The sequence below is a fragment of the Lithobates pipiens genome, unplaced genomic scaffold, assembly GCF_037356315.1.
Source record: "Lithobates pipiens isolate NorthernLeopardFrog02 unplaced genomic scaffold, aLitPip1_a1.2 Scaffold_51, whole genome shotgun sequence".
NCBI classification, from domain to species: Eukaryota; Metazoa; Chordata; class Amphibia; order Anura; family Ranidae; genus Lithobates; species Lithobates pipiens.
The window spans coordinates 3,207,330-3,228,653 of record NW_027507874.1 but is presented as its reverse complement, the minus strand read 5'-3'; the positions used below and the strand labels follow the sequence as shown (position 1 = coordinate 3,228,653).

The following is a 21,324-nucleotide window of genomic DNA, read 5'->3' as shown; positions in this document are numbered from 1 at the left end:
AGCCTACATGGTGAAACATGTAGAATGAAAGCTGCTGCACTGCTCTTCCAAAGCCACATAATCTTTTGTGGTGGTTTTTATATTTCAATGATATTTTGTATTTGTAAAAAAATGAGATTGTATTAACCTTATATAACTGTGAAGTAATCGTTTCTGGCACCTTTAAAGTTCTGTAGTGGGACACTGGGTTTGGTGTGGCTGGGATCAGGGACACGGGGGGTTCAATCTGGGACATGGGGGCTGGTGTGGCTGCAATCAGGGACACGGTGGTGTGGCTGGGATCAGGGATAGTGAGACTGGTGTGGCTGGAATCAGCGAGAGTGAGACTGGCGTGGCTGGGATCAGTGACAGTGAGACTGGCGTGGCTGGGATCAGCGACAGTGAGACTGGCGTGGCTGGGATCAGCGACAGTGAGACTGGCGTGGCTGGGATCAGCGACAGTGAGACTGGCGTGGCTGGGATCAGCGACAGTGAGACTGGCGTGGCTGGGATCAGCGACAGTGGACCTGGCGTGGCTGGGATCAGCGACAGTGGACCTGGCGTGGCTGGGATCAGCGACAGTGGACCTGGTGTGGCTGGAATCAGCGACACTGGGGCTGTTATTGGGGACATGGGGGCTGGTGTGGCTGCAATCAGGGACACGGGGGCTGGTGTGGCTGCAATCAGGGACACGGGGGCTGGTGGTGTAGCTGCGATCAGGGACAGTGAGACTGGTGTGGTTGGGATCAGGGACACTGGGACTGGTGAGGTTGGGATCAGAGAGTTCCGTAGTGTTTGAATTTTTTGATTTCTATTACTGTAATACTTGAGCAAAATTAGCTGCTCTCCCCTCACTTGGTACTGACGGGTAGAAGCACAGCAGTAGCCTGCATGGGAAGGAGAGCTTGGAGTACTTGCTGGGCAGAGAAAAATACTAATGCTGGCACAAGTTTTAAATGGGACCCACCTCCTCAGCTAGGGAGACATTTATGTGACATAGCACAAGAAATGCTAAACTGACCATCTCCCTCTCTATCCACCTTTGGGCGAGTCCTGAAAATCCTTCTCTTTAGAGAAGCCTCTCCTGCTTCTAACTAATAAACTGTTTTATTTTCCCTATCAGCTCATCCCGCACAATTATTACCTTTTGTATCACTTGACCTTCACTCTTAGATCGTAAGCTCTAACGATCAGGGCCCTCTGATTCCTCCTGTATTGAATTGTATTGTAACTGTACTGTCTGCCCTAATATTGTAAAGTGCTGTGCAAACTAGTGGTGCTATATAAATCCTGTATAATAATCATAAATCTGTCTTTGAACTTTGCAATCTGTTGCACCTAGCTGTCCTGGAATACAGACGCACAGGACAGGTCTGTAATCATGTCACAAAGACTTGCAGCCTGATTTGTGAGTAATTGTTGCTGTTTGCTTGATAAATGACCCCCATGTATCGGCCTCCTGTGGACATGTGGCCTGAGGGTGGGCGATAGAGGACAGAGTACAACCCACACCTCCTCCTGGCTTTCTAGCACTGGCCTGCTGCTGTCACTTCTCCTGTCAGATGGTGGAAGTGGAGCTGGAGGAAACTCCTGGAGGCCCAGCAGATATACTGATCAACCAAAGTCTCCAGGCAAAATCCAGCGATTTCCCAGCTATGGCCATTATTAGGTATTAAGGCATTCCCTTCACACAGAGGTCCTTTATTGACCAGTTAGGAAATTAAAAGAAAGGTCTCTGTGTAAAGGAAGGAGTTAATACTTACCTGACCCACTACTCATAAAAAGGCAGACTTTCCGACCATGTGATCAGTGATTGGCTGTCACAGCAGTCAGATGATCAAAAGCCCTCCTCACCAGCTTGTGATCATAAGCAGCTCAGCCACTGAGTTGGGAGTGCGGTTTCCAAACAGAACAGTGCAGCCGGCTGCGTATGGGCCCACCTGCCACGCTGACGCATATGTCCAATACACTGGAGGGAAGAGGTTAAAAATAAGGATCTGTATCTTGGTGGCATCTTTGTGAACTTCGCCAATGTATTTATATTCTTATTCAAAGGGAAAAACAAGACAAGCACTTTGGCTTACTTCACTGGAGTCAGAGGTTCAAAAAACTATCACATATTGAGTACTCAGTATTTCTACTGAAGCTTTATGAAAACAAAAAATTATATATATTTTATTTATCATTTTTTTCTTTTTTTGGATTGTTTTCAAAACAGCAGAGACGCCAAAGAAGCCGCAGTTCTAAAACAAGATCTACACGTAAGTCATGCCTTCTTCTTCTCATTTGTCTATTTGCAGAGGACTCTCTTGGAGTTGTAGGTTAATGGACTGACACTCACATGATGGATGTTTGCCAAAGGCGGCTGATAAATAATCTGACTATTTGGAGTGAATTTCTTTGAGGGATCAAAACCAGCTGTGGGTTGGGCACTTGGATTCCGTTGGGTCAGATTAGGTCCGCCTGTTAGTTCTTCAGGTGGACCCGATCAGGTGGCCCATTCACCCCTATGGACAGCCGGGTGCAAATGGACTTGTGTTCGTTAACACCCACCTACCTCTGGATCCGATCTGGTCTGCTAAAGTAAAAATAGGGAAGGGGGCCCATCCACTTCCATCTAGGTGGATTGGATGCAGGGGTGCTCAACCTGTGGCTCTCCAGCTGTTTGTGAAACTACAAGTCCCATCATGCCTCTGCTTTTGGGAGTCATGCTTGTACTTTTCAGCCTTGCCATGCCTCATGGGACTTGTAGTTCTGCAACAGCTGGAGAGCCACAGGTTGAGCACCCCTGGGAGGGTAGTTTAATGTACATGAACAGCGGAGTCCATTTACACCTGGCCGTCTGTAGAGCATAATCTGCCCGTTCTGATCAGCAAGGGAGTACTCCCCATCTGAACGAGGCCTAAGGCCCCCATTTTGGGAGACTTCACTACCCCACCAACACCTAACTGCCCCCATTCTCCCACTCTCCCCCATCCGGTTTGCTTTTTTACTATACATTTCCTTTTTTTTCCCTCTAGCTGGCCCATGAAGTTCTCCCCAACTTCTCCTGGAGGTGGCAGGGGACAGCATTCTTCCAGGTCCGAGCGATGATCACATAATGATATGTGAGCTCCGCTCAGTCTGGGAGTAAGGTAAGCTCCATCTGGAAGGGAGTATGTAAATGACAGGCTGGGCTTACAACAAATGGGCAAAAGACACAATGCAGTCTATTAATAAAACATTTATTGCAAGGTCAGAAATGTTTGGTTAAGTTGAAGAAAATGCCTCGTATTGTTCCTATGAGATAAATAGCCAAGTAGTCGGCTACATCAAGTGGCTAAAATTTGGTATAACCTTCTGAAATGCCTCAGTGGCTACAGGAATTATAGCCTCTGTTGCTTCAACTAAGCACGGCCACTCTGCAACCGTGTGCAATGTTCACGGTTGTGGCACGCTAGTGCAGAGTAAAACCTGGAAGCGGATTGGTTTGTGTGCAGAGTTTGGGGGTGTCCCCTTCCTGTTCCAACATGACTGCGCACCAGTGCACAAAGCAAGGTCTATAAAGACATGGATGAGCAAGTTTGGGGTGGTGGAACTTGACTGGCCTGCACAGAGCCCTGACCTCAACCCAACAGAACACCTTTGGGATGGATTAGAGTGGAGACTGCAAGCCAGGCCTTCTCGTCCAACATCATTCCCTAACCTCACACATGCGCTTCTGGAAGAATGGTCAAACATTCCCATAGACACACGCCTAAACCTTGTGGACAGCCTTCCCAGAAGAGTTGAAGCTGTTATAGCTGCAAAGGGTGGGCCAACTCAATATTGAACCCTACAGACTAAGACGCTATTAAAGTTAATGTGTGTGTAAAGGCAGGTGTCCCAATACTTTTAACAATATAGTGTATATCCAGACATCCCCAGTATTATCAATAAAGCCCACGTGCACCTTGACCCTGAGGACTGAATGAGAACTCACCCACTCTGAGACCCCTCAATTATAGAGACAAAGTAGCTCAAACTGCCATTTCTTATCAAGTCCGGTGTTTTCCAATTTAACGTATTTGTTTTAACATAATTGGCTGGATTGGACATGAACGCCTGACAATGTGATCCCTAAAGACTGCAGTTCACCAGCCTATGGATGGCATTGAAAAAACAACACAACATTTCATACTGCCATGTCTTTATTAAACATTGGTTTGCAGCAGACCTCCAGACAAAAATCATATAAAAATTAAGAACCCATAAAAAAAAAAAAAAGATATAAACTAAAAAAAAAAACTTTTGCATCATTGGTTTTCTTTCCCACGCAGTACTTTTCTTCAGCTGCTAGATTCAACCCACTTTCTCTGAGCGATTATTGGATTATTGGTTTGGTGGTGATCAGGGACCGCGCAGCCACACTAGTTCGATCGCAGACAGCAGGGCTGGTGTGGCTGGGATCAGGGACACTGGGTCTGGTGTGGCTGGGATCAGGGACACTGGGTCTGGTGTGGCTGGGATCAGGGACACGGGGGCTGGTGGTGTGGCTGGGATCAGCGACCGCGAGACTGGTGTGGCTGGGATCAGCGACCGCGAGACTGGTGTGGCTGGGATCAGCGACCGCGAGACTGGTGTGGCTGGGATCAGCGACCGCGAGACTGGTGTGGCTGGGATCAGCGACCGCGAGACTGGTGTGGCTGGGATCAGCGACCGCGAGACTGGTGTGGCTGGGATCAGCGACCGCGAGACTGGTGTGGCTGGGATCAGCGACCGCGAGACTGGTGTGGCTGGGATCAGCGACAGTGGACCTGGGATCAGGGGACACGGGGGCTGGTGTGGCTGCAATCGGGGACACGGGGGCTGGTGTGGCTGCAATCGGGGACACGGGGGCTGGTGTGGCTGCAATCGGGGACACGGGGGCTGGTGTGGCTGCAATCGGGGACACGGGGGCTGGTGTGACTGCAATCGGGGACACGGGGGCTGGTGTGACTGCAATCGGGGACACGGGGGCTGGTGGTGTGGCTGGGATCAGGGACACGGGGGCTGGTGGTGTGGCTGGGATCAGGGACACGGGGGCTGGTGGTGTGGCTGGGATCAGGGACATGGGGGCTGGTGGTGTGGCTGGGATCAGGGACATGGGGGCTGGTGGTGTGGCTGGGATCAGGGACACTGGGACTGGTGAGGTTGGGATCAGGGACACTGGGACTGGTAAGGTTGGGATCAGAGACTGGTGTGCCTGGGATCAGGGACAGTGAGAATGATGTGATGGAGACCTTAAGTGAAACCATGCTGCAAGTGTCATTCCTGGACCCACCCCAGCCAGTGAAAAGAGAAGCACATAGCGATAAGCTAATTTCTCTGCTCTCTCCTCCTATCATCGTTGTTTGTGTCGCTTCCTCCTCTCATACACAAGCACGGATGCGTTTGAGTCCAATGGGCTGCCCTACACGCCATGGGAAAGTATTCCCTGCTCCCTTTCCGAAATCGCTCTGCACTGACCCACATGGTTCTGTGGCACCATGCTTTTTGGCGTGCACATTAGCACATGCATGGGGTATCCATTAACAATTAATGCCGTCTGCCAAAGGGCAACACATTTCTGTGCATGTTGAACGCGCTACAAAATCGCTAGATGCGGACCTAGCCTAATAACCTTCACCAATTTTTTTTTTTAAGCCGTAAATTATAGCCACACTCCCGGTCAGAAAGTATTTCAGCCTATAAGTCAATAAAGTCATTTGTGGCTTCTATTACTACTGTCTGGTAAATCTGAATGGCCCACCACAGAGTTTAAAGAGATCGAGGTCAGGTCTGTGAGCTGGTCATTCTACATACTGAATGTCTTTTCAGATACCCTGCTGTTGAAGTAGATCTAAACCCAAAAACTCACACTCAGCCTTAAATCAGGAATTCAGCTCCTTTGTAAAAAGTGAAGGCACACTACGATTTAAGTCCAAGGAGGTGCATGTAATTTCCTGGGCTTATCACTTTTATTTATATATGACAGTTTTCTTGCACTCCTTCTCAGAAGCTTGATGCTGATGATTCCAGTCTAAGCATTTTCAACATTAGAATTGGTTCAGCTGCTTTGCTTGCCCCTTTTCTCCTGCCCAGTCACAGAAGCCTTTGTATTATGTGAACTCATTCACAAAATACAAAGGCTTCTCTGAATGGGCAGCAGAAGGGAGAAGTGGGCATAGCCGATTCGTATCCCTCTCTCTCCTCTTGTGCAGCCTCAAGTGTCAGTGTATGCTCCAGCAGAGCCATAAACCTGTCATATATAAATAATAGAGGTAAGTTTGGAAGATGCCATGCACCTCCTTGGACTTAACTCATAGTGTGCCTTCACTTTTTTGCAATGTGGCTGAATTCCTGGAATTCAGCCTTAACATGTTTAGCTATTTAGAGTTTTGGATCCTGGGCAAACACCTGGACATTCTGCACAAGAACTTGATACAATTTAGAATTCCATAGTCCCCCACCAATTGCAATCTATCAGTGCTTTGAGGCGACAAATCTATGAAGCTATCTCCACCATTTTTTACACTTTGGATGAATGTTTTGTGTCAGTAGGCTGATTTTATTTTATTTCTTTAATATGATGCTATGTACATTTTCCCAAAAAACGTAATTGCTTTGTCTTGACTGCCCATAGAAAGTTGCTGTGAAAGCCAAAAAGAGGCAAAAAAGGAAGCCACTGCCCCTACCTATAAAACTGGCCATTGCCGCAAGCACCATTGGAAGGCAACATATGTTAGAAAAAAAGCCAAGGATAAATCCAAGCTCAACCCCAAAGAGGTCTTCAGAAAACTTAAGGCAAACCCAATTATTCTTGTTGGAGAGCAGTGTCCTCCTCCATAGTAAAGTCCCATGAACACCACTTGTTCAAAGTTTTCCTTATGGTGGACTCATGAACATTTATATTATCAAGTGCCAGAGATGCCTTCAGGTCCTTGGCCGTCACCCTAGGGTTCTCCGTCAAATGTTTGAGAATCGTACAGCGTGCCTTTGCGCCGATCTTTGTAGGACGCCCGCTCCTAGGGAGAGTGGCTACAGTGCTGAATTTTTTCCATTTATAGACAATCTGCCTGACTGTGGACTGATGCAAGTCCAAGTCTTTGGCAATTCTTTTGTAACCCTTTCCACTCTTATGAGCTTCAACAACTTGTTTCCTGAGGTCCTCTGAGATCTCTCTGGATCGGCCTATATTAAACTTTAACATGTCCCATCCCTGTTTGTGCCCTGTGACAGAAGAGTCTTGAACGAGAACAGTCTCAACATTTCCTTGATCTCCTTCCCCAAAAGAAGGGTCTTCTTCAGCAAAAGACACGTGTTCTTTTCCTTTCCCAGATGGGTCTGTTTCCCTGGAGGACACACATTTTCCTTTTCCAGACCTGTCTGCTTCCCTGGAGGGTACACATCCCTCTCCTTTCCTAGATGTATCCACATTCCTGAAGGACACATGTTCTTCTGCTTTCTCAGATGTGTCCGATTCCCTGGAGGACCCATGTTCTTTTCCTTTCCTGGATGTATCTGCTTCCCTGTAGGACACAAATTCTTCTCCTTTCCCAGATAGGTCTTCTTCTCCAGACGACACGTGTTCTTCTTTCACCCGAATGTTTCTCTTTGTTACTGCAAATCTGCCACGGCCATCAAACTTTTCCTTCTCACAAGAGTCAAGATTTGAGGTTTTTGTTTGGCTACCAGGTGCAGTAACGGTGGTACAGAAGGTGGTGTCTCTTCCAACAGATGTAGACATGTGGGTTGTTCTTCTAACAGGCTGCCTTTTCCTCACGCTGCGCTTATTACGAAGGCCGTCTCCACAGGGACTGATGTCATTGTCCCTTTTATCCTCCATCTTTTCGACAGGGTTGTGAAATATCTTCAATGTGTTATTGCTTAGAGAGCCATCTACCAGAAAAAGATGAAGATGGAAACATTATATGCCAACTATAGTTACATATAGGGTGAAACATACGAAAAATGTAAAGCTTACATTCCCTTAAAAAAAAAAAAAAAAAGGAAGGAGGACTACATGGGGACATACTTACCTTCAATGTGATGCGTCCCTTGCGCTTTTAACCTCTAGTCCATTAGTAACCTTTCTCCTCTGATACCCCCAGCCTTTCCATCGTGATCTTCTTATTTGGTTGGGGGAGCTGTCACAGGCTGCCATCAGTAGAGCCCAACACTCCCAGGCCTTTCCACCCAGCATCTCCATTCATAGAAGCCATACTACAGTTAGATTTTTAGCAGAACATCGATATTGTGGCGGACAAATCGGACACTAAGTGATGCCTTTTTGGGGACCATTGACACCAATACAGCGATCGGTGCTACAAATATGCACTGACACTGTACTAATGACACTGGCTAAGAAGGGAATAATACTAGCGGGCGATCAAATGGTTAAGTGTGCTCCTAGCTGGTGCTTGCTAACTGACTGGATCAAGGCAGAGATGGTCTGACTGGATGACGACAAGGATCAGTGTTGCTGCTTAGCAGGAACAGCAGATCTCAATCTTCAACTCAGAACGGCGATCTGCCTTGCTTACATAGCCAGATTGCCGTTCTGCCTCTCTGGGGAACGATCGCAGATGGGCGGTGGACATGGGGTCCACCGAATCTGCTGTTGGCATTTCCTGTGTTCAATCAGCTCACGAGCCGCCCTGTAAATATGCGGTAGGCGATCGGCAAGTGGTTAAGCAAAAAAAAAAAAAAAAAAGTTTTCATTACAAAAACCCTCCCATATATAAATATATATATACACACACACACACACACACACACACATGTACAAACAACGGGGGGGGGGGGGGGGGGGGCACCTAAATGTTGATTGCAATACACGTTACACATCGCCACGCATGCCGGAGTCAGAGCGATAATTGTAGCCCCTCCTCGTAACACTGAACTGATGACATAGCCTAGGCCCTATATGTATGGGAGCATCACCTATAGAAAATATAGGGCACTGACGTTTGTGGCCATTTCACGGGGCAGACACCAATTTAAGGTTTGACATGTTGAGTTTCTATCCCCTTTATCTATGGGGAATGTGTCATGTGATATTGTTAAGGCTCTGACAGCAGCCTCCCTATGATTCTGGGGTAACAGATATCTGTGCCCCCCCCCCCCCCATGGTTCCGTCCTCTGACCCCCTACATCATTAGCACTTGGCAGTGACGTGGGGTCAGCGGAAGATACCACAGCATGCAGGGGGGGGGCGGGGCACAGCCATCAACATCTCCTGGATGTGTTCTAAACAAGACCAATGGCGGACAGGAGCCAAAGTCCTGAGACAACCTTCTGTTACCTGAGTGTGTGATATGGAAGCTGTCACCTGGGCATAGTACAAGCCATCCGCCCCCACCTGTACCGCCATGACGCCCCCTACCTGATTCCACCGGTCACACTCTCCCCATTCTTCCCTCTGTGTTTGTTCCAGTGGGTGACGTCACTAGCCCGGTGTCCTATCGAAAATTGTCCCCCATCAGATAGCGTCTGCCCTCTACTGCGCAAGCGCAGTACCCTATCCGGATACTGTTCGCCCTGTACTGCGCAAGCGCTGCGCCTGCGCACTACGCAGTAAACTGATCCCATAGGATTCTCCGAAAATAGCCGAAAATGTAACATGCATTGCGCAGCCGCCGCTTATACCGCCTCATCAGCTGTTCCTCTTCGGAGACTTTCGGCGTTTCCTTTGTCATACTTACTGCGCAAGCGCGGCGCCTGCGCAATACGGAGCGGACACTATCCGGTGCAGGGGACGCTTTGCGGCGAACAACGGCGGAGAGGAGGAGGAAGAGACTGAGAGTGGTAGCGGTGGAATCAGGTAGAGGAGTCCAGTATGGAGGTACGGGGGGGGGAGGGGGCACTGACTCAGAGAAGGAGGTCTATTGACTTTTCCATCCTTAAAGGGATAGTCCACCTTGTAGAACAACGTGATATAAATGCATTCACCATGTGCAAAATAAACACTGTGCGCTTATTCCATGTTTGTATTGGATCCTGAAGAGCATTGCACCTGTGATAAGTGTATGAGAGGGGTAGGGGGTGGAACATCATGTCCCCTCCAGACTGCGCTTTGTATGGAGGAAGTGGACGGTGTCACCTTATTGGACTCCATTGTGATCTACAAATCCCTCCGCTGCGTTGGCAGATGGGACTTGTAGTCGTCCTATTCACATGATAGATGTGACGCATGTTTCCCCAGCTTCCTGTGCTCATCAGGACGTGGGTGGGTGCTGGAAGGTGGCGGGGATCGGTGAATGTTCGTTCGCCGATCTCCCTTTCCTACCAGGAAGTAATGTGTACAATGTCACTGTGTCACTCTCCCCAGCCAGTATAGCTGACAAGAATCAAGCACAATCTGTGTTCCACTAGCTTCATTGGAGGACAGATGACATATCCGGGGCCTTTTATACCCCTAATGTTTTATTTAAGAGACCCTAAAACAAAAGATTAAATAGGGGACACGCACGGACATGCGATTGTAAACACACACGTCGGGACACCCCCACGAACAAAAATATTGATTACGATACGCATGTTACATCTCACCGCACACACCAGAGTGAGAGCAACAATTCTACGATCGTTATTTATAGTGAAGGCAGCAAATACCTCCCCCCCCCCCCAACAGTCCCATGCTTGACCAGCACCACCTTCTGTGTTCTGCCATCTTCTTTGGCTGGCACAGGAAATGTTTGCTGCGATCGTGTGAATGAATGGCACCCCAAATGATTGGCACGCGAGAAATGCGCAAAAATTGTGGCAAAACGAGCCAGCCTCAGGGCCAAATTTGGTGTGCAAACCTCACGTGTGTGGTTTGCACACCGTTTTCATATGTGGGCGGGACTTGCGTATGCGTTCGCTTCTGCGTACGAGCTCACGGGGTCCGGGGCGCTTTAAATTTATTTATTTTTTTATTGTTAATTTAATTTTTTTAGTTTGACACTTTAAAAAAAAATAAAAAAAATTGATTACTTTTATTCCTATTACAAGGAATGTAAACATCCCTTGTATTAGGAATATGGCATGATCAGACCTATTTACAGTGGGATGTGGGGTCAATAAGACCCCATATCTCACCTCTAGGCTGGGAAGCCAAAAATAAAAAAACGATCCTGGCTTCCCAGCCGAGGCGGCGCCATTATTTGAATGCAGAGGCCAGGCTTGGCGTCATAACATTGCGCCCGGCCTCCGAACGATCATAGAGACTCCGGCGACTAGCTGCTCCACCGGAAATCCCTATAATATTATCCGGGGGCCGGCGGATCCTGTGTCCGACTCACCGATGGAAGCGGTGAGTCGGTAGAAGCACCGGAGGGTGGCGGGAGGGGGGGGGCGTCCCCTCCCACCACCCGTAAGAACGATCAACAGCCGCTGGGATCGCTCTTATAGTGCAGGGAATCGCCAGCTGAAAATGCCGATATCTGAATGTCTGTAACCTCAGGCATCATTCAGATATAACCCCAGAAAGTCGAAGCCGTCCCAGGAAGTCCTCCCGGCGCGAATTGGTTAAGCTGAGTAAATAGATGCCTAACATGCTTTAAAAGTGCGCATGGTCGTGGAATAGCGACAAATTACGGAACATAAAAATTTTCATAGGCGACGCTTACATCTAGTAATTGTAGTGCTAGAATTATTGCTCTCACGTGAACGAACACCGCACTCGCACTCTGGTTTGACCACTGTTTATATACGTGGGGGCGGCTTACAACTTTGTTCACTTCTGCACGCAAGCTCGGAGGGATGGGGCGTATTTACATTTTTTTTTTATTCTTATTTTACTTTTATTTTTACACTGCTCCCACCCTTCTTCTTTTTTTTTTTTTTTTTTTTTTTTAACTTGTATGCAAACTTTCCTTGTAGTAGAAATGAGCATGACAGGTCCTCTTTATTGAAGGATCTGGGGTCAAAAAGACCCCATTTCTTTTACCTTTTTTAAAAGCACTAACTTTAAGAAGGAAAAAAAAATCCCTTTAAGCCCAAGACGCGGAAGTGACATTTAATGTTGCCCCCACTCGGCTCTATGCCCTTGGAGTGGCGTCATTTCCGCCTCTTGGGCTTAAAGGGATTTTTTTTTCTGCCCAGGCATCAGAAGGTTTCAGATTGGCTCCAGGCTTACTGATGGCTCCGATGACCTCGTAGACCACCGGAAAGAGCGCGCGCGCGCGGGGGGGGGATAGGCACCTCGCCCGCTGCCTATAAGAGTGACAGAGTAATCTCGCTGCGAATCTGCCCCTGGGACCACTTTTATTTGAAAGCCAACCACATGACTGAAAAAAAAAGATACCGGGGTTATGGCAGCAGCTAGCTGCCAAAGTAATGACGTACATTTACAGTTAGGCGACCGACAAGTCAGCTATGGAAAATATAGGAAATTTGGCACCATTTCATGGCTACACGCAATGTTAGGCTTTCAAGTGTTGGATATCTATTTACTCGGTGCAACCTCATCTTTTATATTTCATCACAAATTGGGTGATTTGTTTGCCCTAAAATGACCTTTAGTGTATTTTTTTTTTTTTTTTATACTGACATTTTGCGCTTCTTAAACCATTGCGCTAATTTTGTGACAACTTTAGAACAATCACCATTTTATTCTGTCTTTTATTTCAGAAAATGTTTCATGCTGGGGGGGGGGGGGGGTTCACTAATCTTCAGGCCTCCAAATAATTTTTTTTAAATTAGTGCAAAAAAAATTACACCCCCAAGCATTGATGTCATTGGATGCATTATTAACCCTGAGCATGGGTGCCAGTAGGTGCCATAATAAATAACTGCCACAGGAGGTAGGGGGAAGGAGATCCAGGCCTGTAGCTGCAGGGGGGTGGGGGGTGGGACAAAATCCTCCCTCCAGCAGCTATTGCAGTCTGCACTGTGCTCTGCTCTTAATGCCAGCAGCGTCACTCCTGTCATTTTGGTACAGAGAAGGTATAAAAAGATAAATGAAAGCTAATGCTAAAATTGAACATGTTTCTAGATCGGCATGCATATCTTCATGCAAATATTAGTCGTGGGGGGGGGGGGGGGGGGAGTGCACTTTTAACCACTTATAGCCCAAGCATTTCATTTAAAATCCTTGGCTTTCAGTGGTGATATCTGAATGATGCCTGCAGCTGCAGGCATCATTCAGATATCATCTTTTTCAGCTGGCACCGTAAGTATGATCCTAGCGGCAGTTCAGCCGATTGATCATTCTTACAGCCAGTGGGAGGGGACGTCCAGCCCTCCAGGGCTTTTCCGGGCTCTCCCGTGCCATCGGGGACCCAGAGAAACAATCCGCCACCACCAGATGAAGAGCATAGAGATTTCCCGTGACCAGATGGTCCCCAGTCATCTCTATGACCGTCGGAGGCCTGGGCTTGCATTCAGGTTGCAGATGTAAACAAAGCCGAGATCTTTTTTTATTTTTTATTTTTTTTGGATCTGATGCTTTCCAGCCTGGAGGAGAGATGTCTTATAGACTCTACATCTCTTCATAAAGAGGACCTGTCACGCACCATTCCTTTTACAAGGGGTGTTTACATTCCTTGTAATAGGAATAAAATTGATCAAGAAAAAAAAATGTCAACAAAGTGTAAAAATAAAAAAACGTAAGTAAAATAAACAATTAAAAAAAAAAAATTGAAAGCATCCCCGTGTGCTCACGCACGCGTAAATCCCGCCCACATATGTAAACACTGTTCAAACCACACATGTAAGATATTGCCGCATGCATTAGAGCAAGAGCAACAATTCTAACACTAGACCTCCTCCGTAACTAAGCTGGTAACCTGTAAAAAAAAAATTAAGTGTCGCCTATGGAGATTTTTAAGTACCAAAGTTTTGCGCCATTCCATGAGTGCGCAATTTTAAAGCGTGACATGTTGGTTATCTCTTTACTCGGCGTATCATCATCTTTCACATTATACAAATAAAATGGGCAAACTTTATTGTTTTGTGTTAATTCATTCCAAAAAAGGCGCTTGAAAAATTGTTGCGCAAATATTGTGCGATATAAAAAGTTGCAACAACCACCATTTTATTTCCTAGGGTGTCTGCTAAAAAAAAAATGTTTGGGGGAGTAATTTTTTGGTAACAATATTTCGATTTTTACTTGTAGGAGAGGAGTGCCAGAATAGGCCCGGTATGGAAGTGGTTAAGCACAGTAGAGTAGCCATCTTTGATTCTGGTAATCGGTTATACATCCTTATTATAAGATTATCCTTTATGTTTCTTGATTGGGTGGACTGGTTTCATAGCTCCACCATAGCTTGTCACCACATGTATATAGTTGGCATTGAATGTTTCCATCTTCATGTTTCTTTTTTTTTTCTGGTAGATGGAACTTTAGCCAATAACACATTGGAGATATTTCATAGTCCCGTTGAAAAGATGGAGGATAAAAGTGATAATGATGGCATTGTCTGTGAAGATGGTCTTCGTAATAAGCGGAATGTGAGGAAAAGGCGGTCTGTTAGGAGAGCATCTGCTGGAAGAGAAACCACCTCCCGTACCACCATTACTGCACGTGGTCACCACACAAAAACCTCAAATTCTGACTCTAGTGAGGACGAAAATTTTGATGGCCAAGATGTATTTTTTGCCAAACACTTAAACATCCAGGTGAAAGAAGAAGTGTCCTCTGGGGAAGAAGACACTTATGGGAAAGGAGAACATGTGTCCTACAGGGAAGTAGACACGTCAGGGAAAGAAGAAAGACATGTGTCCTCTAGGGAATCGGATACATCTGGGAAAGGAGAAGAACATGTGTCCTCCGGAAAAGAAGACGCAACTTCTGGGGATAAAGATCTGGGGAATACTAAGATCGTTCTCGCTCGAAACTCTCCTGTTGCTCAACGTAAACAGAAACGTCGCACTTCGAAGTTTGGCATAGTCCGATCCAAGGAGATCTCAGAGGACCTCCGGAAACAAGTTGTTGAAGCTCATAAGGGTGGTAAAGGGTACAAAAAGATTTCCAAAGACTTGGATATAAAGCTGTCCACAGTCAAAGGGATCATTTCCAAATGGAGAAAATTCAGCACGGTCGTCACTCTCCCTAGGAGCGGGCGTCCTACAAAGATCAGCGCACAGGCACGCAACACAATCCTCAAACACATGAGGGACAACACTAGGGTGACAGCAAAAGACCTGAAGGCATCTCTGGCACTTGCTAATATCAACGTTCATGAGTCTACTATTAGGAAAACACTGAACAAGTGGTGTTCAAGGGACTTTACCATGGAGGAGGACACTACAGTTCAACAAGAATAATTAGGGCCTGCCTGAATTTTTCTGAAGACCACCTGGGTCTTTCACAGCCCTATTGGAACAGTTTTCTACATTAAGCTGTTTTTAACATATGTATACAGTATAGCATATAGAACACCAAATATTCAACCAAACTGTGAAGCGTGGTGGAGGAAGCTTCATAGATTTGATACCTGTTGAGGGACCAATCAAAGTTCTATTGTCATGTTCTTCTGCAAAGAATCTAAAACTCAGAATGAGGTTCGCTATGCATTGATAGTGATTTAAAACATGAGAAAATCAAAGATATAAACCCTAAAGTGAAAGTTATCCATATATTTGTTTTTTATTTTTAATACTACTAATGGCAGTGTGTATTAGCACTGATCACTGTATTGGTGTCACTGGAGATGTCAGTGGCCGTTAATCAGTTCACACAAAGTATCAGATTGCCCGCCACCCCCCTGTAAGTCTCTGATCGCTACCGTTGCTAGTATTAAAAAAAAAAAAAAAATGAAAAAAGTTTATATCTCATAATTTGTATAACTTTAAGTTGTATAACTTTAAAGCAAATCAATCAATATGCACGTATTGGGATTTTATTTTTAACCAAAGACACAGAGCGGAATACATTTTGGCCTAAACATATGAAGAAAAGTGATTTTTAAAAATGATTTTATTGGATATGTTTTATAACAAAAAGTAAAAAAAAAATGTTTTTCTTCAGTAGGTATGCTGCTTTTCGGTTTATAGCACATAAAAAAAACAAATGCCACCAAAATAACGCTTTTAGTTGTGGGAAAAAAAATATATTAATTTTGTTTATGTACAGTATAACGTGATCGCGCAGTTACCAGTTAGAGTAGCGCAATGCCAAATAGCAAAAAATGGCCTGGTCATAAAGTGGGGGGGAATTGTTCTGGAGCTGAAGTGGTTAAGTTTGGGGGGGAAAAGATAAGGATGGAGTTCAGCTTTAAATAAATATGTGACACTATAAAAGGTGCATTTTATTGTTGCTGTATTATTATTATTTTTTTTTATTGTAGGAGTTGTTAATGCAGACATCCTGATATTCCTGACATTAAAAAGATGATTCTTAAAACAATTTCTGTTTTTTATATCTTAAAGTGTTAATGACTTTGCTTTTTATGTTGACATTATTGGGTTCTGTGTGTTTTTGTCAACTTGCAGTCTCTGCTCGCTCGTTCATCCCAAGGGTGTTCTATCGGGGCTGAGGTCGGGACTCAGGCCAATCAAGTTCCTCCACCCCAAACTCGCTCATCCCTGTCTTTATGCACCTTGCTTTGTGGTCCAAATCATTTGGTGGAGGGGGGATTATGATGTTGGATTTGTTTTTCAGGGGTTGTGCTTGGCTTCTTAGTTCCAGAGGATGGAACCCTTAGGGCGTCGGCATACCAAGACATTTTGGGCATTTCATACTCCCAACTTTGTGGGAAACATTTGGGGCTGGCCCCAAACTTGCTCATCCATGTCTTTTATGAACCTTGTTTTGTGCTCTCCGGCATTACATCTGGCTCCTCCCAACACGTTTTCCTCTAAGGAGGCGTGAACTGGGATTGGAGATCGGGTTGCAATGTCAGCCATCACATTTAACCACTTCTGGAGCACCCGCTGTCGTTATACGTCGGTACTTTGATGTTGACTACCGTTGTTATGGCAGCAGATAGCTGTCATAACCCCTGTATATTCTCTGCGGCGGATTTGATGCAAGATCACTTTTATAAGCGGTGGGAGAGGTGCCCCTCCCCATCCTGCCACGTTCTGGTCATCTCTGCCATTTACTGGAGCCGTCGGTGGTGGAGGAGACGATCTGATCCTTTCCCCTCTGAGGCACAGGGTCAACTGAGGGACTGATGGCCCTCCACTTGACACAATGATGTTGGAAGCGACGTCAAACCTCACTTCCACCCAGTGACCTTAAAGGGACCTTTTTTTTATTTTTTTTAAATAGAAATAAAATACTTATTTATTTTTTATTGCAGTTAAGCATAAATGTGAGATCAGAGATCTTTTTGACCCCAGATTTCACATCAAAGAGGTCCTGTCATGCTTTTTTCTATTACAAGGGATATTTACATTCCTTGTGATAGGAATAAAAGTGATCCAAGGGACAGAATAAAAAAAAAAAAGTAAAAAAAAAAAAAAAAAGAGTGCCTCGTTCCTCCGTGCTTGCCCGCAGAATCGAGCGCATATGTGAGTAGCGCCCGCATATGTAAACGGTGTTCAAACCACACATGTGAGGTATCGGTGTGATTGTTAGAGCGATAATTCTAGCAAAAGACCTCCTGTGTAACTCAAAACTGATAACCTGTAGAAAGCTTTAAATGATGCCTATGGATAGGTTTAAGGGTCAAAATTTGTCGCCATTGGGTATCAATTTACTCGGTGTAACATTTTTCACAAGATAAAAAAAAAATTGGGCTAACTTTTACTGTTTTTTTTTTTTTTTTTTGTTTTTTTGTTTTTTTCTTTCAGATTTTTTTTTTTTTCCAAAAAAATTGGGTTTGTAAGACTGCTGTGCAAATACGGTGTGACAAAGTATTGCAACGACTGCCACTTTATTCTCAAGGTCTAAGGTGTCTGAATTTTATATATCTATTTATTATATAACGCTGGCTCCTGACGAGCAGGCGCCATGTTTTTCAAAGTTAATTTTACTGAAACCACAGTTGGGTTTTGGGGCTAATTTTCTAAATTTCTGGTTTCAGTGCCAGTCCAGCTGGGTTGCACTGGTTCTCCTTGACCACAGGTGTTGCTGTCACTGCCAGCAAGAGTAAGAACGCAGTTTAGTTGGGTGTATTGAATGCCACTGTTCTTTCGGAACCAGCCCAGTGGGAGTGTTCTCCTGCTGTGCATTCTGGGAGGTGGTATTTAAGGTACTGACAACACGTGCTTCGTTGGTCTGTTCCAGAGGATATTTTCTGCCTGTTCGGTTTGGGTGGTCCTCTTGACCCAGCCCCATGGCTCTCCTGGCCTGGGGTGCGGAACCATGCATTTCGAGTCTCAGGGCTGGCTAGCCCGAGGCAACGCAACTGCAGGGACAGGCCTGAATGGATTTTGGGGCCTATTGATCCAAGGGTGGTCCGGTGCCGTCTCATCCAAGGGAGAGGCCCAGCAACTGGAGAAACGCCAGGGGAGGGCTCTTCAGGAGAAGACCATGCGCAAGGCTGGCTTCTCTGAAGGAGCCTGGAGGCTTAGTTGAAGGACACTACATGGATCTACACTCATACTGTATTGCCGGATTGGCTGAGAGATACTGGTACCGTATAATAGCTCTCTAAATTTGTCTATGTCCCTCAGTAACGCTCAATTCCGCGGGAGAGACTTTCTCAAATATCCTACGCTCAAGTCTATGGCAGAGACTTTACTTAACACCCTACCGGCTGCTAGGCCTAGTGAGAGGAGGTCTATCCGGGGATTGTAAAATCCATTTGTGTAACGGTTGCTATTCTCTGGATTTTGTCAATAAGAGACTTTCCATTTTTGAAGTTTAAAGTACCTGAACTTACTCCTTACCCTCTACCCTAAACTGAGAGACTGTTTTGTTTCAAAGAAATAACCCAAAAGAAGATTCAGTGTCAGTTTCCACATTTTTTTTTGGGTCATCTATCACGGGAAACCCTAGATGGAGAAGCAGTCAAGAAGGTAACGGTAAGCTCAATAAAATGGCTCAGAAATAAAACTTCTTCCTGTTTTGCCATTGATTGTCAAAGTTCCAAAAGTGGGTACTCAACAACTTCTAAAAGAGGAAATAGTTTGAAAAATAACCCACTAAAGTTTCATCCAACATCAGTGCCTGACCTCATAATGTGATTTGGGAAGACTGATCAAACATTCCCATAGACACACTCTTAAACCTTTTGACCAGCCTTCCCAGGAGAGTTGAAACTGTTATAGCTGCAAAGGGTGAGCCAACTCGATATTGAACCCTACAGATGGTACGATTGTTGGTCAACCCAGTGTCTAATTTTTGTCAAAAGGGCATATGCCAGGATCTTGTCTTGCACACTAACGTTACACAATTGCTGTGCCACAAACATGAATGTAGTGACGTATTACGAGGAATTTCAGCTCTTGAGTGCCACCCTATGGGCCCCTTCTGCTAATTTTGTGTTTGGTGAGCATTGATTCCGAGCATGCGTGTTTGTACTTTCAACTTTTGTGTGCTGACCATACGAAAATCAGACATGGCGCTGTTGTCCGGCAAAAATTTACTAGCCTGCCATCAAACATTTGTTGGCCGAAAAATTGGAAATCAGTTGTCTAAACGAGCGTACTAACGGTAAGAGTTTAGGTCAACAGTCTGTCACCGGACAATCCCCTTCCAGCAATCGAACCATGTGTATGAGGCTTAAGACTGGGATGTCAGTAAAGTTCATGTGCGTGTAAAGGCAGGTGTCCCAATACTTTTGACAATATAGTGTAGAGGAGTGGAGTTCTGTGTTCCTCAATGAACTATTAATAGAATAAGGCAAGTACAAAACAAATCAATTTTTCCTAGGAACGTTTAAGGCGTATGTACTTTACAGCGATCTCTCTCCTCCTCCTCCTTGTCACTACACCCCCCCCAGTTAGAAACACATCTCTAGGACACATTTAACCCCTCTGATCGCCCCCTAGTGTTAACCGCTTCCCTACCAATGTCGTTTATACAGTGATCAGTGGCTATTTTTAGCTCTGATCACTGTAATATGTCACTGGTCCCAAAAAAGTGTCCAATCTGTCCGCCGCAATCCCGCTAAAAATCGCTAATCACCACCATTACTAGTAAGAAAAAAAAATGCCATAAATATATACCCTACTTTGTAGGCGCTATAAGTTTTGCGTAAACCAATCAATATACGCTTATTGCAATTTTTTTTGTAAAAAATAAAATAAAAAATGTATTATAGTAAAAAATAGTTTTTTTTCAAAATTGACGCTTTTTTCTTTTTTGGTTTTATAGCGCAAAAATAAAAATTGCAGATGTGATCAAATCCCGCCACAAGAAAGCTCTATTTGTGGGAAAAAAAAGACACCTGTTTTGGGTACAGCGCCGCATGGCCGCACAATTGTCAGTTAAAGCGACACAGTGCCATATTGCAAAAAAATGGCCTGATCATTAAGGGGGTAAATCCTTTTCCGGGGCTGAAGTGGTTAATGCGCTAAAAGCTAGGAAAGCACAACAGGCAACTTCTAGAAAACCAGTTGCATAAAACTATGAAAATTACAGTTACAGATGACGTTGTCCTTTCCTTCAAATGTCGCTTTTTATGTAATTTTGAGCCCTGTGTAAATATACAGTTTGTGCTATTTAACCGATACCCGACCACCTCACGCAGATATACTGCGGCAGAAGGGCGCATACAGGCAGAATCACGTACATGTATGTAGCCCTTTAAGGGGCGGCTTGCAGGCGCCCGCGTGAACGCAGTCGCAGGTCCTGCGGACTTGATGTCTGCGGGGATACCCATGATTGTCTCACAGAGAGGAAGAACGGTGAAATGCTGATGTAAACAAGCATTTCCCCGTTCTGCCTAATGACAGTGTCACTGATCACCGCTCCCAGTGAGTGGGAGCAGTGATCAATGTAGTGTCACACACAGCCCCCCACAGTTAAAATCGCTCCCTAGGACACGCTTAACCCCTACAGTGCCACCTAGTTGATAACCCCTTCACTGCCAGTCACATTTACACAGTAATCGGTGCATTTTTAATTGCACTGATCGCTGTATAAATGTGAATGGTCCCAAAAGCGCGCCTAAAGTGTCCCATCTGTCCGCCATAATGTCGCAGTCATGATAAAAATCACTGATCGCCACCATTACTAATAAAAAAAAAAAAAAATTATGAACAAAAATGCCATAAATCTATCCCCTGGTCTGTAGACGCTATAACTTTTGCGCAAACCAATCGCTTATTGAGATTTTTGGTTTAAAAAAAAAAAAAAAAGGAAGAATACATATCGGCCTAAACTGAGGAAAATAAATGTTTGTTTTATATATTTTTTGGGGATATTTATTGTTAAAAAAAAAATTGTTTTTTTTTTCAAAATTGCCGCTATTTTTTGTTTATAGCGCAAAAAATAAAAATCTCAAATGTGATCAAATACCACCAAAAGAAAGCTCTATTTATGGG

At 45.1% G+C, this 21,324-nt stretch overlaps 2 protein-coding genes across 4 annotated transcripts; one reads left to right on the top strand and one right to left on the bottom strand.

Moving 5' to 3' along the window:
- Positions 1-4,130: 4,130 nt before the first annotated feature.
- LOC143957138 (uncharacterized) lies at positions 4,131-9,507 on the bottom strand. 2 transcript variants are annotated; one of them, XM_077467291.1, is made up of 2 exons: positions 9,344-9,507; positions 4,131-7,857 (listed from the first exon to the last, which is right to left on the bottom strand). In XM_077467291.1, the coding sequence occupies exon 2, from the start codon at positions 7,802-7,804 to the stop codon at positions 6,773-6,775; it is 1,032 nt and encodes a 343-aa protein (XP_077323417.1). In that variant the 5' UTR covers positions 7,805-7,857; positions 9,344-9,507; the 3' UTR covers positions 4,131-6,772. The 2 variants fall into 2 exon arrangements, with proteins under 2 accessions (XP_077323417.1, XP_077323418.1); XM_077467292.1 differs by having other exon boundaries at positions 9,263-9,412.
- A 56-nt stretch (positions 9,508-9,563) lies between these two features.
- On the top strand, positions 9,564-16,291 carry LOC143957139 (uncharacterized). 2 transcript variants are annotated; one of them, XM_077467294.1, is made up of 2 exons: positions 9,564-9,781; positions 14,279-16,291. In XM_077467294.1, the coding sequence occupies exon 2, from the start codon at positions 14,332-14,334 to the stop codon at positions 15,208-15,210; it is 879 nt and encodes a 292-aa protein (XP_077323420.1). In that variant the 5' UTR covers positions 9,564-9,781; positions 14,279-14,331; the 3' UTR covers positions 15,211-16,291. The 2 variants fall into 2 exon arrangements, with proteins under 2 accessions (XP_077323420.1, XP_077323419.1); XM_077467293.1 differs by having other exon boundaries at positions 9,565-9,802.
- The last annotated feature ends 5,033 nt before the right edge of the window (positions 16,292-21,324 follow it).